Genomic DNA, 13,293 nt, shown 5'->3' on the forward strand with positions numbered 1-13,293 from the left:
TGACAATGTGAAAATTTATATAAACTGTGAGTAATGACTATGAAAGGATAGCACAAAAGATTTGTAACCAACTGACATACTGTATGTATATAAAATGGAAGATGGCTTTATGTTTTTACATTTTGTTTGTATATGTTTGTCTTAAAAAATAAAAACTTTAAAAAAAGAAGTTACTATCTCTCACTCTGAGCTGTCTTAAACTACTGTGCTCAGGGGCACAGGCAGAGTTTTGGTATGCCACCTTCAGTTCCTGGAGGAAAGATGGATGCATGTAATGATTAACAACTGCAATAAGTCTTTTTAATTGATTGATTGACTGATTGAGTAACATCAAATTGTTTTTGATTCCTAGTCACCACATAGATATATTGTCTCCATGACAATCTACCCTTAACCTGTAATACAATGATAACACAATATTTAAAATAATAAATAAATAATCTTAATAAATTAGCGGCACAGTGGCTCGCATGGTTAGGACTGGCTTAACAAGCAACCAATCTGCATTTGAGACCCAAATGCTGCCATAGATGAGGTACTATCCTTTGCTCCAGCTCCTGAAGCAGTGATGTCACCAGCTAATACTTTCTACCTGGAAGCACCTTACTGTTTCTGACAGGAGTGTGATGTGATCTTAATAAATTAATTCATAATTTTATTTTTTAATAATGATTTAATAATAAATCATTCATTCATTAAAATAACAATAAATGCTCCACAATAAATCTTAGCCACCATAGTATCTTATCAGGGATGTCGTATATTGCACTGCAATAACATTTGGATAGCCATGGCACAACCCTTCTAAATTGGACTTAATTTTCTTAACCAAGAAAATCTGTTACCACCTATTGCTGTGTTTATTCCTTCATTATTCTCAAAATCAAAATTCTGTAATTAGAAGTCGTTCTATTTTGTTTTGAAAGGTCAGGGAGAAGATACTCTCCTCATTATTAAAGTTTTATGCTTACTGAATGATTATTAATTCCCAGAAGGAAACTTAATATCAAGACTTGAAGCGCTGATGAAATACGCCCCATATCCCAGTTAATAATTTATAAGCATTTCTGCCTCTAATATATGCTCTGGAGACAAATCTGTCTTTGTTTGCTTTTCTTATTATTTTACTTCATGGCAGCAAGAAATGTGACTTCAATTCTGAGGTGAAATATCAAAAACTCATCAAAAAATGATCAAGTCACTCTCTTAAAGTGCCAGTAGTGAACTCCTGACTTCTATCACAGTAACAAAAAATGGCACTTTTTAAAAACCACGAGGACTCTTTTTCTAAACATATCTGCATAAATCTGCCCCAGTGATAGAAAACACCAAATGATAAGGCATTCTAATCTTATTTGTTTTAAAAGACCAAGTAAATATTCCTATGAAAAATAGTTAATGTAATTTAACTAATACAATTCTTTATTTTTCTTTTGAGACGTATGTTTCATTGAAACAGCACATTGTAATGGTTTCATTGCTTGACTTCCTGGTTTCATCACCTCCATATACTTGTTAGGTCTTATTAAGCAAGCATCCCAGCCTTTCCGACACTTGAAAAGCTAAGAGGGGGAAATGGTTAATAGCATCCAGAATGATTTTGTTCATTTGTTGAGAATCAGGTGGCAAGTTTAACAAATTATGGTTGGTCACACAGTCAACATAAAGTTACGATTGGATTTTGTATTTTTATCCACATACTGAGTGCTTCCCAAGGATCTGGGAGAGGAAGATGTTGTTGCTTGATGGTGTTAAAGGTATCAGGATGAAAGATGCTCTCCAATAAAACTTGCCGTTTGCAGTTGATAGATGGTAATTTTTTCAGTGCCAATGGTATTCAAGTCGTGCTTCAATTCTTTGGGGATTGTACCCAAGACATCTATATTACTACTGTCTTTATTTCCAATTGCCATAGTCATTCTACCTCTGTTTGTAGGTCTTTGTATTTTGTAATTTTCTCCAGTTCTATTCTGCTGTTTCCAGGAATTGCAGCATCCGGGATTCATACTTTTTATCTTTCTTATCAACAGCTATTAATATGTTATGTGTCAGGTGCCTGCTTGAATTCTAAAGTTTCAGAGCACTTAAAGAGTCATCATTTTCTATTATTTTGTCTGTTTTGTGGTCCTACCATTTCTTGCTTGCAGGCAAATGGTATGTCTTGCTGATATTCCAATGCATCATCATTGCTATTTTGTTATGCTGTTGTTTGTAGTCAGTCTGTGTTCAGGCAATGAACATTGGTACTATTTTTGCATTCTTTTGACACAGTCATTGTACTTCTATTTCTACTTACAAATTTTTATATTTTTAAATTTTTGGAATGTTCACTAGACTTGATATGTTAAGAATTAAGTAGCATTGGCCTAACCCCATGCTAGCACAGTGATCGATTCCCTGATTTGAGAAGGATTTAAATGCTCATATCCTTCCTTGTTCCTCTTTTGACTTCTTTGCTCCCAGTAATTCTGAGGACACATAGCAATAGCACTTAGGCTTATATACTGCTTCAATAGCACTTAGGCTTATATACTGCTTCACAGTCCTCTCTAAGCGGTTCACAGAGTCAGCATATTTCCCCCAACAATCTGGGTCTTCATTTTACCCACCTTGGAAGGATGGAAGGCTGAGTCAACCTTGAGCCTGATGAGATTCAAACTGCCAAATTGTGGGCAGCTGGCAGTCAGCAGAAGTAGCCTGCAGTACTGCATTCTAACCACTGCACCACTGCAGCTCTAAAAGCATCTCTAAAAGTAAATTCTGAGCCTGGTTAGTAGAAAAACTCGCAGCTAACAAAGGGGATTTCTAAGAGGAAAAGTGACTTGGACATCTTTCAATCACATTCCAGTCAGTATGTCTTTGAGTTAAAATGTACTATAATATGTCTGCGTCTTTAAAAGGATATTATAAAGAGGGACTAATTTGTAGGGGTTTTTACAGATTTCTCTATTTATATTCTTTTAATAAATTTATAAGCCACCTCAGTCAGTGAAGTCTAAGATTATGTGTAACCAATTAATAAACACATTTTAAAATCAAATGCCTACCAAATAAACTGTAAGAACACCAAAATTACATTAAAAGTCATAAATGTAAAGGCTACAGATAAAAGAGAGAGGAAAGAAAAGATAGACAGATCTTCTGAAGATGAATAATATTTATTGCAATAGTAGTATTTATGATCTAAAGGAGAAACTGCCAACTCTTCTGTTCCATAAAAAAGTACAGTTTAAGTCAAATACATCTTAATTCTTGCATTCTTTATTTTCATTTACCAAAAAAAAAAAAAAAAAACCAACAACAACCCACGGTGACTTAAGGAATTTGTTCCTGACTTCTTTTAAAATTTTAGTTCTGGTAAAGGATTTTCTGTCATGAAACATTTTAGCATCTTTCTATTCCATCAATAATTACCTGATGCAGCAAGCATTTTTGTTTTGAGAAGAGCTGAAAGTTGAATCTCAATGTGTCTCTCTTTCTTCCTTAAAGTACTGCAGAGCGTCTGATTAGTACATACCTATATGGAGACAGGCAGCCTTGATATGGATTTCATTCATATAACAATATTAGGAAATACAAAGGCATGTCAGGTTGTCTTGGTTACAAGATGTGCATCATTTCAATACAACAATCAAGAGGAATAGAAAATAATGTGCAACATTGCTGCAAATAGTACCCCAAAGTGGGTACAGCTTTTCAACATAAACTGCACTTCTGGGTATTAGCAATGAGCAAAACAGGGAAAAAAGAATCATAAAGAAAGCAGAGGAGCAGTTACTGTGGGATCATATTACAAACCAAAGGCCAAAATCACTGCAAATGTCTGAATTTTCTGCAAATATCTTGTTAACTGTCAGGAACTGCTGAATGGAATGTATTGCACTTCAGAGCCAAAGTCAAAAGGCTCTCCAGAAAAACCATTGATGTGCTCCAAGCAATATCTTAATTTCAGATGCATAATTTCCTAGAATCACATAGTTACTATGCAAGTCATAAAACCTTTTCAGAAGGCCCTTTCAGGTACACATCTAATCCTGTTCCTATAGGCATGAATTCAAAGCACATGGCATCCCTGGTTTTGGAATATAAATATAAATAAAAGACTTGAACCAGATGAACAGCTTTGTCCTATTCTTTCCTTTCATGCCATGATAGAACTACTGGAATAGTGTCTCATTTCAAAACATATTGGGCAAAGCTGTGACAGTTTATAGTTCTTAAAATAGAGTCCATATTTCTTATTAGTGCAAATCTTTGTTGATCAAGAAGGCAGCTAAATTCAGATGGTCCCAAGGAAGTAGTGTAAAGTGCTTTTATAGTTAAAAATTACTGCAAGTGGCTCAGTGCTTATCAGTTTGAAATTAAAATGCAGCCACCCAAAATCAGACAATATCAGAACCACCATTTGATAGAACAAATGGCCTTTCAAAAGAAGAACAAAATTGTCTGCTATAACATCTTGCCTGTCAACAACTTCTTCAACTTCAACTACAATAATACACGGGCAAACTACCAATACAAACTCAAGGTAAACCGTTCCAAACTCAATTGCATAAAATATGACTTCAGCAACAGAGTGGTCAATGCTTGGAACGCCCTATTCGACTCTGTTGTTACAGCCTCAACCCTTCACAGCTTCAACCTCAAACTGTCTACCGTGGACCATACCCCATTCTCAAGAGGTCCTTGAAGGGGGCATGGATAAGCGCATCAGCATGTCTACTGTCCCCATTTATCCATATTTACTTCCCTCATTCTTGTTTAAGTTCATACTTATACTTGTCATCTTGTACATGTTTGACAAACAAATAAAATAAAGATTGTGACTCTCTGTATCCCAGGGTCATATGTTCCTAACATGGGGATGGTGACAAAGAAAGAGTACTTCTGAATCCTCACTTGTTTCAATTCATGAAGGGTGGAAAACTTCAGCAGCCTGTCTCAGATCAAGATGAGATCAGCAAGAGAGAAAGTCCAAGTACCAAGAAATGTGGGATTTCACAGGTTAAAACCAAAATCTTGTTGCAGAATACCTTATGCCACCAGACTTGAAATTCTAGACCTGGAAAACCTAGAACTACGCTGCCTTCGGTCTGATCTAAGTATAGTATATAAAATCATACATTGCAATGTCCTACCTGTCAATGAATACTTCAGCTTCAACCAAAACAACTCAAGAGCACACAATAGATACAAACTCAAGGTAAACCTCACCAAACTTGATTGCAGGAAATACGAGTTCAGCAACAGAGTGGTCAATGTCTGGAATACTCTACCTGACTCTGTGGTTCCTTCCCCAAACCCCAAAAACTTTAACCTTAGACTGTCTACTATTGACCTCACCCCTTTCCTAAGAGGTCTGTAAGGGGTGTGCATAAGCGCAGCAACGTGCCTACCATCCCTGTCCTATTGTTTCTTTTTTATTTTTTTAATTTTTCTTATATGTATCCATTTCATGTATCCATAACTATGTTTATACTTATATCTATTATCTTGTAAGCAATTGACAAATCAAATCAAATAAATAAATAAAAAATAAATAAATCTTGGACTGGACCTGAAATCTGGCTGACAACCATCACAATGACCCAAAGATGACCTACTAGACCCTTTCCAGTTAGTAGATGCATGGTTGCATCTTATTATCAATTGCAGCTTACTCAAGGGCAGCCTGATGTAAAACACATTGCAGTAATTTAAATTCAAATCACCAAATTTGATATTCAAAATAAGAACCTGCTAGGCCTTGCTTAAGGCATATTGGTCTTTCACTTAATATACTGCAACTCACTGACTCATTAATACTGGGGAAAATAACAGTTTGTACTTACTTCAGCAGCCATTTCTGTCATAGATATATTAAGGGTCTGTATTTTTTCTTGAAGCCTAGAAATAACAAATTAGCATTAAAATCTGGTATTATTTGTTAATCCATCAGACACATATTCAGAAGCACCAGCAACTTCAGCTAAACCTGTTAAACATAACAAGGGTATCTGATTACCTGCAACCTTCAAAACTTGGCATTATTGACAAGTTTTGGTCACTGCAGATCTGGTGATTTTCTGATAGATCAAGGGTAACAAGCAGGCCCCTCAGACCATACAAACTGCAAGATTCAGAGTTAGAAGCCGATGAACCAGATACATCTATACTTTCACACATGTCCATAGCCACAAAGCCCCTCTCCCGTCTCTCCCCGCAAAAGACACTCCTGAGGTAGCTTCTGCTACCCCACGAACCCAATCAATGGTGATCAAGTTATCAATTATCAGGTGATTTTGATGGTTTGGTAGAGTTAAGACTATTTTGTTTCTTGTCATTAATGTCAGCAAAAAAAGGGGGGGGGATGACTTTCTCATTAGTCAGGCTAATTACATTGTCAACAGGAAAAGTCTCCCCAGTAATAAGAGCTGCACTTTTTCTGATCAAGTGATATGGCAGCCCTTTAGTTGCAGCTTGCCTACCAAGAAAGTAGTCTTGCAAGGTACTTCAAGCAAGAAGCACACCAAGAAATATTAGCTCTAACTTTATTGTAAGATTGTACTACTCTAACAGAACCTTGTAAGTCTATCTTCTCTCTTGCTTCTGCAGTCCAAGAAGCCAACTTGGTCTAGTGCAGGGGTGTCCAACCTTGGCAACTTTAAGACTTGTGGACTTCAACTCCCAGAATTCCTCAGCCAGCTTTGCTGGCTGAGGAATTCTGGGAGTTGAAGTCCACAAGTCTTAAAGTTGTCAAGGTTGGACACCCCTGGTCTAGTGGTTAAGCCACTAGGCTAGAAAATGGGAAAATACGAATTGAAATCCCACTTTAGTCATGAAAGCCAACTGGGTGACTTTGGGCCAGTCATACTGTCTCAGCCCAATTCACCTCACAGGGTTGTTGTTGTTGTGGGGGAAAACAGGAGGAGGAAGATGTGCTGGAGATGTTCAAATAATAGTGCAAATAATAGTTCACATATCATTCTTCTAGTCAAATCTATGGGTGTATTATTGTTTGTTATTCTATATACCCTTTTCTCTTACTTTTGTTTGGAGCTGGATGGTTTTCTCTAGAAAAGTTGTTGAGAACTAAATATTTGTGGCTATTAAATCGATACAGGATTTGCAGAGGATATTTTTCTTAGGTCTTGTGCATATTGTGCTGTTTGAAAATTATCAGTTCCCTATGGGAAGTATCCATGCTGGTCTAATTATTTCACAGTGTGATAAATCAGGTATGCAAGTCATGTATCAAAGTCACTAAATCCAACTAAAAATAGAGCATCCAACAATTGAACAAACGGAGCTGGGAGGGTAGGGGCTTAAAGACACTTAATAGTGTACCACTTGATGGAAAATACAGTGGCTTCAAAGGAAAAGCAAAGCAGTCAACGTTACTATGCTTCAACATGAATTAGCCAAAAAAAAAAAAAAATCAGAAATGAGCACATCTCAAGGACAAGTTAATAGAAAAGCTCTGTTAAACAAAAACAGAGAAATGAGAGCAACCCATCAAGGAAAACAATTGCCAGAGTGCTCCTGCAGAAAAAGAAAGCTACAAAAATCGAATACAGCCCTAACTAGCAGTCCCAAATGTCACCTGAATATTCCAAACATATAAATGACCAAGCAATGTTTGGATTAGAAATATGTATCACTGCATCTCTAGCAATATGGAGAAGACATTCTTTTCTTGTTTGGAGCTTATTACCTTTTAAAAAATGAAACCTAAGACATAAAAATATAACTCAAAGTGTCTGGATGGGCCAAACATCATATCTCCATAGTCTTCAGGTACCAAATCCAGGGGTGGGTTTCTACCGGTTCCGTCCACCTCTGTTGAACTGGTAGCTCTGAAGAGCAGTAGACATAGAACCGGTTCTATGTCTGCTGATGTTTTTGCCCACTGGCCCACCCGGGCTCTTACCTGATCTTTATTTCCTGATGACAATTTGCAGGCACTTGGCTCTCAGTGTGAAGGGAAGCTCATAAATCCCAAACCCTGTTGTATCCCACCCCTAACCAAATCTACATATGATATATGAAATTGGACTAAAAAGGTAGTTGTGGGAAGGGCTCCAATAGAATTTCATTTTCAGGTTTTAAGGTGTTTCTAGCAGGACCACCAGGTTCTTCAGCAGCTTTGTTCCCTATCTATGTCTGGTAATCTTGCAAGATTTGGTGGTTTTTGCCATGTACACTTATACATCCAAACCAGACTGTGTCGTTTCTCTGTGTCATATAATATACGTAAGTATGTGCATTATTTATTTATTTATTTATTTATATTTTTAACATATTTAGGTAGTGTATACTGGAGGTGATGACACTTTGAGAGCTGTATGCAACGAAATTTCATTTTAATGTATGCCAATTAGTGTACATTTAAAGTTACAATAAAATTATTCTTAGTTTATTCTAAGTCTCTAAGTCAGGGATCTCAAACTCACGGCCCGCGGGCCAATTGCAGCCCGCAGGACAATATCCTGTGGCCCCCACCATGATATGAAAGTATAATATTAGTGCAGCCCGCAGGGGTAATGGACCTCTGAAGGAAGTCCCGCCTGCTGTTCCTCGTCGTGGTTGACATTCAGGCCTGGCAAGTCCGAGCAGCCAGCACATAGAACAGGGTCGTGCCGGATGTTGGAGAAGCAGAGCGGAGCCGGAGATCATTAGCCGCCTCTTTGGCAGCACAAGAAGCCTCCCCCAACTGGCCAGCTGCTCTCCTCCTTCTCTGCCTGTTTGTTCTGTATGGCCGAAGAGGAGGAGACCAGCTGGCTGGTTGGGGGAAGCTTTCTGCGCCAAAAGAGGCAGCTACTAATCTCCGGCTTTGCTCCGCTTCTCCAATGGTCCGGCTTCCCCTCTTGCTCCTCACAGTTGCCCTGAGCGGGTGCGGTTCTTTACTTGGGCAGCCAGACGCCCGCAGCAGCGCCCGCAGCAGCAACAGGCAATTCTGCCCGGGCTCTGTTCAGGTGTCCAGGTGGGGCTGTCAGGAGTTGCTACCGCTGGCGCAGCTCCACGCGGCTCCAGTCCCGTGTTGCCTTGGGAAGGGAAAGGCAAAACCAGGAGCCGCTAACAAGTAGAAGCTGAGCGGAAATGACGTCTGCAGTGCCACTGTGGAATCCCTTATGCAGCCCAGCCTCACCCAGACTCTGCCTCCAGCAGCCCCCAGGTAAACTGAGTTTGAGACTCCTGCTCTAAGTCTATTGTATTTATTTATTGAATTTCTTTGTGCTCACTCTGTAACTCTGGACATTTTACCAGATGCTTTGTGTGTGCAGCTCAATTAGGGGAAAAGTGAAATAACAATACCTTCCTCCATACACATAATATATGGGCCATTTCAAAATTAAACCAAATCTTCTTTACCACAAGAAGTTTGCAAGGTGCAGGAAGCCATATTAAGATTGCACTCTCATCCCAAAGACACAGAATAATGGATTTATGCTATAGGAAAACAAATTCTAATTGCATGTTTCTTTAAAAAAAACATTTTTTAAAAAAATGCAAGTAGTCTTCTCTTAACAACAATAATTGCAATTTGAATTTTTATTGCTAAGCGATGAGGTCATAAAATGAGAGGTCGAGTGACTGCATTGCTTAGTGACAGCAATTCTGGCAGTTCCCATTGTCATCATTAAGCAAGAATCAATATCACTAAGTGAGAACCTCCTTGTAACTTCCCACTGGCTTCCAGCAAATAAAGTCAATTGAAAAACCATTCACAAGCAGGCAGTTTGCAAGCAGGCCAGCAGTCAGATAAATGGCTTGCTGCAGTACAATGCAAACATGGTGGGGCTTAGAGTGATTGCTGCCAGATGAGGGATGAGATACAGGTGGCTGCCTCTTTGTGATCTCCATAGCCAGGATCCTTGGGGTGGGAGGGAGCCACTAGAGGGTAACAACTTAAAGGAGCCCCTTGCAACAGTACCTGCAAGCTTCCCCATTAAATTTGCATATAGCAATAGCATTTAGACATATACTGCTTCACAGTGCTTTACAGCCCTCTCTAAGCGGTTTACAGAATTAGCATGTTGCCCCCAACAATCTGGCTCCCCATTGTACTGACCTCAGAAAGATGGAAGGTTGAATCAATCTTGAGCTGGTCAGGATCGAACTGCTGGCAGTTGGCAGAATCAGCCTGCAATACTACACTGTGCCACCACGGCTTATGGGAAACTGGCAAGGAAAGGTCACAAATGACAATCACATGGCCACAGGATGCTGCAACCATCCTAAGTGCAAGCTGGTTGCCAAACAGCCAGATCACAGTGATGTGACCACAGTCCTGTTGGGATGGCTGGAATTTTGAGGACCGGTCATAAGTACCACTCATTCAGCTTTGCTAATTTTCACTGAATATGAGAGGTCATTAACCAAGAGCAGTTTGATGATAGAAGCGGTTTCCCAGAGATGTGGTGGGCAAGTTTTCATTCCATGGGTTCAAGAGAAGACTAGACAGACATTTATCCGGGATAATTTAATTTGGGTCACAATACTGAGCAGGGGATTTGATTCATTGGCTTAACAGGCCCTTCTAACTCTAGAATTCTACTATTCTAATAAATTAATGATTCCTTGGTGTAATCAGTAAAGGAAACTCAAATCCAGATAAAACATGATATTAATATTACTGTGATACATACAGTAATTTTCTAAGAACTGGAATATAAATTTAAAGATTATGTTTCCTTATATATGTTTTTTCATTAAAAGTAGAATAATACAGTGAAAAATAAGAGGCAAAAGAATAAAGCAGATTTTCATCAAAATAATAATAATCCACAAAATGAATACCTTTTGACAGAGTCTGGAAAATCCAACCTGTATGGAATTTTATCAGAGGCTACCAAAATATCAGCCAAGGCTTTGCCAGTTGTCTGCAGTTCTTTGAGTGACACCCAGCTGAGCAAAGTAGACAGTTCATTATCTTGCTCTTGAATATGGTGGTCTTGTTCTTGAATTTCTATCCTTAACTGTTGATCTTTAGCTTCCAGAACAGCCAGCTTTGCTCTAACAACTTCAATTTCTTTCTGCACAGAGATGGATACTGTCAACTTATTTTCCAAATCATCAGAAGGCAAGATAAGAAAGAATGAATGGAAACTAATCAAGGAGAGAAGCAACCTAGAACTAAGGAGAAACTTGTTAATAGTGAGGACAATTAACCAGTGGGACAGCTTGCCTTCAGAAGTTGTAGGTGCTTCATCACTGGAAATTTTTAAGAAAAGACTGGGCAGCCACCTATCTGAAATGGTATAGGGTATCCTGCTTGATCAGGGGGTTGGACTAGCGGACCTCCAAGGTCCCTTCTGATTTATTGTATATCTTTAACAAAGAAAAACTGATCAATGAATAATACAAAATATGTAAGAGAAACTCAAATCCTTTTCACGTATACTTGAGTTATATGACCATATTGCTGTCCTGTATGCCTGGAAAGAATTTATAGATCAGGCCAATCAATCAAATCAGCCCTCTTCACCTGAAGAGCAATATGTACTGAGACAAAAATCCCATAATAAAATCATGCTTTTAAAATGTCCAGATTCATCATTGAGCCAAGGTATTCATAAATGATTCAACATCCCTTTAAAAGGCCAAAGTTTCACCTTTGCTGATTGGTTTAACACGGCTGGGTATAGTTAACATATGCAAAATCCACTAATTTTTGAGTTTCTGTGTGTGGCCTACATTTTTTAGGACTGAATAACAGAATTATAGAATAGAATAATAGGACAGCTAAATTGGAAGGAACCTTGGAAGTCTTCTGGTCCAACCCCCACTACCATTTCAGACAAATTGTTGTCCAATCTTTTCATTCAAACCTCCAGGCTGCATCTTATTTATTATACAAATTACAAGATAAAGGCATGAATTCAAAATCGCAACAGGCAGTAACGTTGAAAAAGCATATTGTTGATGTCAAGCCAAAACTTAAAAGTTAATTTAACTTTGCAGTTATATTCAGTATCTCAAGATGAACCAGATTTCTTTCTTGATTCAATGAATTGGCTGAAGAAACTCAGTTTACACTTACTATATACAGCCTCAGATACATCCTATTTATTCCCCTGCCTGAAAGATTTAGTAGGAAAAGTACAGGCTAGCTAATGCTTCAACCTCTGTCAAGAAGATAAAAGAGGTCATCAGGACAACATCAGGTCTGCTATTTTGAGTAGAAAATCAAGCTTGTAGCCCAAACACATTCATTCTCTGCACTATCAATCTGGGAATTATGTCAGAAATTCAATAGTCTTCAGATGGAAAATACAACGATAAACCCTTATTTTCTTAAAATGAGGTAAAAATAACCTATCCTGTAGCTGAAAATCTGATAATACAGGTAGTTAAGTGTTGATAATCAGTATTAATGTCAGAAAAGGAAGAAAACATAGATTCTTAGGATTCATGGTGATATATTGATATTTGAGGGGTCCTTGTGTTATCTGAGCTTGGTTGTTTTCTTCCCCATCACCAGTGCTAGTAGGGAATGGGGTTTGCTCTCTGTTTATATTCTACTGGCCTGTCTTATAAATTGAGAACAAACCTCACTCCCATCACTGATGATCTTGTTTAGTTTGAGCAATGTAACATCTGCAAGAAAAAAACCAAACTCAGAGAATATCTCAGAGAGCTGTGGCGGTGCAATGGTCAAAATGCAGTACTGCAGGCTATTTCTGCTGATTGCCGGCTGCCTGCAATTTGGCAGTTCAAATCTCACCAGGCTCAAGGTTGACTCAGCCTTCTACCCTTCCAAGGTCGGTAAAATGAGGGCCCAGATTGTTGGAGGCAACATGCTGACTCTGTAAACCACTTAGAGAGGGCTGTAAAGCACTTGAAGCAATATATAAGTCTAAGTGCTATTGCTATCAAGGAGCTTTCATTTCAACCCTGAGCTACCAATATTCTCATTTTTTGATACAGTTTGTTTGTTTTGTAGTTTCTTCTTTTTGAAAGAACAGAAATGCTAAAATGCTATCTGTATTTCTATATACTCATTTATTACAACATCAGCTTATATTCTGAGTCAATTCTTCTAGCTTAAATGTACTGTTAATAAACTTTAAAGATATTGCTTATTTTGCCAGAAGAATAGAACAGTTAACACTGCAGTAGAAACTGTGCTGGTGGTAACAATACCATTTTGGTAAGAATTTTTCCAGTAATGTTCCAATAATTAATGAATAACAAACACAATAGATCAAATCTAGCAAAAAGGACTCAAGCAATATTCCACTTCCTTCTCCTTCCTTTATATACAGGGGTGGGATTCTACCAGTTCGCACCTCTTTGCTAGAACCAGCTGTT

The 13,293-nt window shown here is 38.2% G+C and overlaps 1 protein-coding gene across 3 annotated transcripts in view; it reads right to left on the bottom strand.

Moving 5' to 3' along the window:
• DISC1 (DISC1 scaffold protein) overlaps window positions 1-13,293 on the bottom strand; it is a 145,858-nt gene that overhangs the window by 93,234 nt on the left and 39,331 nt on the right. For all 3 annotated transcript variants that reach the window (XM_026705192.2, XM_087937601.1, XM_087937609.1), the window contains 3 exons: window positions 10,780-11,015; window positions 5,832-5,886; window positions 3,415-3,517 (listed from right to left, as the gene is read on the bottom strand). In XM_026705192.2, the coding sequence (XP_026560977.2) occupies window positions 3,415-3,517; window positions 5,832-5,886; window positions 10,780-11,015 (394 nt within the window). The remainder of the gene's footprint in view (window positions 1-3,414; window positions 3,518-5,831; window positions 5,887-10,779; window positions 11,016-13,293) is intronic.

This window comes from Pseudonaja textilis, chromosome 1 (genome assembly GCF_049901715.1).
Source record: "Pseudonaja textilis isolate UNSWEBS1 chromosome 1, rPseTex1.2, whole genome shotgun sequence".
Lineage (NCBI taxonomy): Eukaryota > Metazoa > Chordata > Lepidosauria > Squamata > Elapidae > Pseudonaja > Pseudonaja textilis.